We start from the raw sequence: 5,473 nt of genomic DNA, 5'->3' as shown, positions 1-5,473 counted from the left end.
TGGGGGGTGCGCGCGTGTGTGTGCAGTTATTTGCAGTCACTGTCGTTGATTACACGGGTTGATAAAAAATTTCAATTATGAATTCATTGTGCAGGTCAGACGACCCCTGCGCGTCATGCCCTAATAGGCCTTGCGCCGTATTCTTATAGACATAGACATTCTGTCAATGGCCCCGATTAAACATTGATTAATATGCAAAATGTGAAGGACACGTGACTGGGGTTATCTTTATTTGACTATCTTTATCTCATCCGCCACGACTTATAGGTTCACAATAGACGTTAACCAGTTGATTCGGTGTTATATTATCACGACGCATTGGAAAATCGGTAGGCGTTTGCAATTTCTTCGTTTTACGTATATATTTACCTTCATATATTCGTAGTAGCCATAATATTAGATCGACGACGAACAATGGCTATAATCATGAACTACTACTAGAACTTCTAACTTCATCTTAAAAATTTGATAATAGAGAGAGAGAAAGAGAGAGAGAGAGAGAGAGAGAGAGAGAGAGAGAGAGAGAGAGAAAGAGAGAGAGCGAGAGAGAAAGAGAGTCTGCCCCCGTATAACATTTCGGAGTTGCTAACGTAGAAACGCCAACGCAATGGAGACACACGAAGGCCGTATATTAGAGAGTCCATTCCCCGATGTTGATGTACCAGATATGTCGGTCACTGATTTCCTTGATAAACACTCTTGGTTTACCCAGGCACAGGACGCAATAGCGCTGGTAAGGGATAACTCTATTTGTTTACCTGGATTAGGTGCGTGCACCTATGATTAAGTTTCGCGTGTAACTTCCCCTTGTACAATTTTCCGGTAACACTGTTCCGATATAAGGATTTAATATTAGTCATGTTGAGAATTTTATTATCCATTTTATAGCGACCTACGAGATATTTCTCATTTCATACCTCTCACTCTGCCATTGTGATTTTAATAAAACAAAAAAAAAGTAAAAATTAATCGTAGAAATGAATTGTAATGATTATTTTCGCATTAAATCTGTTCTAAGTGCCAGTGAGATGAATAGAAGAAGCATTTATTACTTGACTGCAGCGCGAACTTAATAACTCATTTACACATCCTCACACCGGGTGTCTAGTTATTATGACCATTAACCCTGCTCATTTTCTCTCAGCCTGCCCTTGGATTCTAAAATTTACATTATTTATACCTTTCTATATATTCTTCACTTCTGTTCACTCCATGTTCATCTTCTAAACGTGTGCATTTTTTAGTAATGAACTACCGGTACGTTCTTCTATGTATTGAACAAAGTGCTACGTGTATGCCATTGATTATTGAATTGTGGTTAAATATTGTCAGATCGGGCGCAGTGTTGGACCACCTGATGCTAGCAAGGAGTGGAGGTTGTCGTACAGCGAGCTGCGGGAGTCCGTAAGCAGAGTAGCTAGCGGTCTAGCCCGGCGCGGCCTCAGGAAAGGTGACGTCGTGTTGGCGTACAGCTCCAACTGTCCTGAGTACGTGATCCTCGTGCTAGCAGTTTACTCGCTAGGGGGCGTCATGACCCACGCGTTGGCTGGATGTCCTTCAGGTGAGATAAAATTCCATATGACTAACAGATAAATAATGGGAAATGGTTTTGCGCTAATGGATAGGGGAAGAATTCCAGACGAGTCCGTGGCCTTTTATTGATGTATAGAACTGAAATCATTAATACGAATAAAGGAGGCGGTCGCTCAGTTTGGGGAGCAATCTCTGAATAGGCTCTGGTGGTATATAACGTTATGAACTGTTCCTCAACCGGTACTAGTTTTTCCCCTTTTGCAATATTTTATTTCTCTGTCTCGTTTTGTTTTATTCGCATCCTTTCTGATATGTACCATCGATATAACGGCTAGACACAGTGGCTCTAATTTTTCCCAGCGTAATAATCTCAGCAGTAGGCCCTACGCACGCACTGCATAGAGGTTTATTTATATAAATGTTTCCAGACGAGTTAAGATACAAATTAGGAATTGCAAAGTCCTGTGGCACCGTGAAGTTCTGTGCTATAGCCAACGATATGCTCACAACGGCCAAGGAAGTGATCGAATATTGCACAATGGGAGTGGTAAGTAAAGTACAATTTGCACGCTATTGTGTTATGCTGTTTGCCATAAAAACGAAAAAAAAACAGTCTAGCAGAAGTCGCTATGCAGATGAGCTTTCATATCTTTATTAACAATTCATATTGTGTTGTACATGTTCTTTTAGGTCCCGATTTTAATTGGGAGCGCTGTGAATAAGGATTTTATACCTTTTACTGATTTGCTGGAAGACAGCGGAGACGCATTTCCTAAAGACAACCGTGTTGAATCCGGTGACCTAGCCGTGGTGGTATATTCCAGCGGAACAACTGGCCCGCCGAAAGGCATACCTTTGGCTCACAAACAACTCGTTTCCCACATGACTGTGCCTAGGTATTTATTGAAACTCAAGTCTACAGTGCCATCCGAAAAAATTTAATGGTACACAGATCAAACATGTTTTATCAAATTATCTCAGCGATATTTACCGGCGGCATACACAATTTATGGCACGTCAGACAAAGATAGACCAGGATTATGGACTGAGTAGCACTCTGTTTTTATCAAAAATGTATCACTTTACAATGTTATCACTTTATATTTTGTGTGTGATAGACTGGTATCATGTAATGATGTACAACTTTGATATGATCTATATCACAAGCGATATATATCTTGACAATAACTGCGGCGTAATACTACTAGCGTCTAATCTAACATTTTTCCGGTTATATATTATTGTTATCAAAATTTGACTGTGAATCGGTAAATATATGTTGAACGTCGGACTATCTTTTCATTCGTTCGGTGAGAATATAAGCGCGAGCGTGTGTTTGCTCTGTTCTTTTTGTTCCAATCAGCAGGCGCAGCTCAAGATGCAGATATGTTTGCATGGTCTTCGATTAACTAGACCGCCCCATGTTCATTTCAAAACAACATGTACCAGATTGAATTTATGCATCTCTGTAGAGCCACTGAGACAAATCCTTACCATTGTCATTATTAATCGAAGCTCTATAACGCTCTCAGATAAACAAGCATACAAACAAGATGAATACCGGCTGTTGCTACAACTATAATTTCTTATATTACTTATTCTCGCACATGCATGTGTCTCAACCTCATCAGCTTTTAAGAGACGGCAAAATGTATTTCGATTTCGATTCTTAATCTACAGCTACGGTTCTGGCAAACTAGGAAACGTGCCAACTAATTAAATATGTGCCCGTAACTAACCGTGGGTAACATTATCGGTTTATTATTAGAATTACTATGAGAGAAGGAGACATTTATCTACTATCGACTCCTCTGTCACATGCTGGCGCCACCTACATGACAATGAGTGCGTTGTCCCTCGGTGCGACGCTTTTGGCATTACCTCATCTTAGTGATCCTGAGCACTACAGTATAGCCATTGATAAGTATAAGGTATGCACAATAAAACATTTCATTGCGCTAAATTTACGTTAATAAAATTATCCAAAATTACAAAAATCGTTCACTATTAAATTCTTGTGTATTCGATATTGTTATTTCAATAATGGACAACCGGTACAATTTACAGTTCAGTAATATGCCGAATATGTGTGCATGTATATGCGTGTATATGCGCGTGTTTGTGTGTGCTTGTGTGCGCGCGCGCGTGTGTGTGTGCGCGCGCGTGTCTATGTATGTATATGTGCGTGCCTACGTGCGTTTGTGATTGCGTGTGTGCATGCGTGAGTGCGTGCGGGTTTGTAACGTATAACAATAATATTCCCGCTTGTTCACGATTTTCCCTAAAATGATTTCACTATGTTTAAATCTAGGCCACCTATATATTCTGCATTCCTCCACTGATCGTCAGTCTAGTAAAGAAAGGTTACGAGCTACCAACACTACAACGCTGTGACACAGCTGGCAGTACCTGCAGTCCCACAGTTATCAGAGAAGCTAGAATTACGCATCCGCACCTAGTTATTAATACTGGTAAGTCTTCGATGAAAATTAGCAAAATATATTGACAATTAAAACAAATTTGATAAAATATTTATGCATAAAAATATTGATATTGTCGTGTTCAGAACACGTAGTGCTTAGCATTGTATGACAGATTAGTCTCGTTCCCTTAGGTCTCTATGGAATGAGTGAAATCGGATTTCTTATAAACACCGCGTCAGAAACCGAACAAGCTAGTAACAAACGAGGAGTTCTTATGGGAAAACCTGTCGCAAAATCACAAGCTAAGGTAATCAGCAGGGACGCTTGCCGTTGCACGTGATATCAAGAGCTAATAATCAAAAGGTATAATTAGCTCTTGGTGTTATGGACATAATGTGCGAAATAGCTAGTAGTCGACCAAAGCAATTCATAGTCTTGCCATATCGCGTAGACATGAGGTCAAGATTGTGTGAGTCACACCTTAACTGTGTCAATTTACAGATATGATACTGATATCGTTGCATTTTGTACAAATACCCGGGGGTCGATTGATTGCGTTAGTTTACCTATAGGTAATGCGAATTATATTTCATGCGACAAAACAATGCAACAATAGAATAAAACGTAATGCATTTAAAACGTTTTAATTATAATTATGGTCATCGCGTTTATGTAGGTTGTGGATCCAATTACTAAGAGACTGCTGCCCTCTGGTGTAGCGGGGGAACTGTGCGTTCGTAGTGCGTATATAATGCGCGGCTACATCAACAACCCTGAGGCGACGGCACGCACCATTGACAGCGATGGTTGGATGCACACGGGAGACCTCGTGCAGTACGATGACGATGGCTTCCTTTACTTCATCGATAGACTAAAGGATATCATCCGAATCGCCCCTGATAAAACAACTTCCATTCAAGTATAAAGTCAGAAATTGGTAGCATATTAGCAGCAGCAGCAGCAACAGCAGCGGCAGTAGCAGTAGCAGCAGCAGTAGCCGTAGCAGTAGTAATAGTAGTAGTATCAGGAGAAGTAGTAGTAGCAGTAGTAGCAGTAGTAGCAGCAACAACAACAACAACAGTAGCAGTAGCAGCAGCAGTACCCGCAGAAGCAGTAGTAGTAGTAATAATAGTTGTAGTAGGAGTAGTAGTTGCAGTAGTAGCAGCAGCAGTAGTAGCAGCAGTAGTAGTAGTCGTAGTAGTAGTAGTAGTGATAGTAGTAGTAGTAGTAGTAATAGTAGTAGTAGTAGCAGTAGTAGTAGTAGTAGTAGTAGTAGTAGTAGTAGTAGTAGTAGTAGTAGTAGTAGTAGTAATAGTAGTAGTAGTAGCAGTAGTAGTAGTAGTAGCAGTAGTAGTAGTAGTAGTAGTAGTAGTAGTAGTAGTAGTAGTAGTAGTAGTAGTAGTAGTAGTAGTAGTAGTAGTAGTAGTAATAGTAGTAGTAGTAGTAGCAGTAGTAGTAGTAGTAGTAGTAATAGTAGTAGTAGTAGTAGTAGTAGTCGTAGTAATAATAGTAGTAGT

The 5,473-nt window shown here is 40.1% G+C and overlaps 1 protein-coding gene and 1 long non-coding RNA gene across 2 annotated transcripts; both read left to right on the top strand.

Annotated features, from left to right (window-relative positions):
* Window positions 1-289: 289 nt before the first annotated feature.
* On the top strand, window positions 290-1,418 carry LOC106806583. The gene is made up of 3 exons (XR_001393562.1): window positions 290-329; window positions 595-733; window positions 1,333-1,418. It is a non-coding gene; the product is annotated as an uncharacterized LOC106806583 (long non-coding RNA).
* A 47-nt stretch (window positions 1,419-1,465) lies between these two features.
* LOC106806580 (4-coumarate--CoA ligase 4-like) lies at window positions 1,466-4,955 on the top strand. Its single transcript, XM_014808571.1, has 7 exons — window positions 1,466-1,561; window positions 1,962-2,080; window positions 2,224-2,429; window positions 3,302-3,464; window positions 3,845-4,004; window positions 4,148-4,263; window positions 4,633-4,955. Exons 1-7 carry the CDS (start codon window positions 1,531-1,533, stop codon window positions 4,879-4,881), a joined length of 1,044 nt encoding a protein of 347 aa, XP_014664057.1. The 5' UTR covers window positions 1,466-1,530; the 3' UTR covers window positions 4,882-4,955.
* Window positions 4,956-5,473: the final 518 nt, after the last annotated feature.

This window comes from Priapulus caudatus, unplaced genomic scaffold (assembly GCF_000485595.1).
Source record: "Priapulus caudatus unplaced genomic scaffold, Priapulus_caudatus-5.0.1 Scaffold168, whole genome shotgun sequence".
NCBI lineage: Eukaryota > Metazoa > Priapulida > Priapulimorpha > Priapulimorphida > Priapulidae > Priapulus > Priapulus caudatus.
The sequence above is the reverse complement of the archived record's forward strand: the minus strand, read 5'-3'. Positions and strand labels throughout refer to the sequence as shown.

Bases quoted from the DNA above. Each gene is read 5' to 3' on its own strand.
- LOC106806580 (XM_014808571.1), top strand. From the start codon at position 1,531: ATGACCCACGCGTTGGCTGGATGTCCTTCAG. The intron at 1,562-1,961 runs GTGAGATAAAAT...AAATGTTTCCAG, and splicing joins GTTGGCTGGATGTCCTTCAG to ACGAGTTAAGATACAAATTA. The intron at 3,465-3,844 runs GTATGCACAATA...GTTTAAATCTAG, and splicing joins TAGCCATTGATAAGTATAAG to GCCACCTATATATTCTGCAT.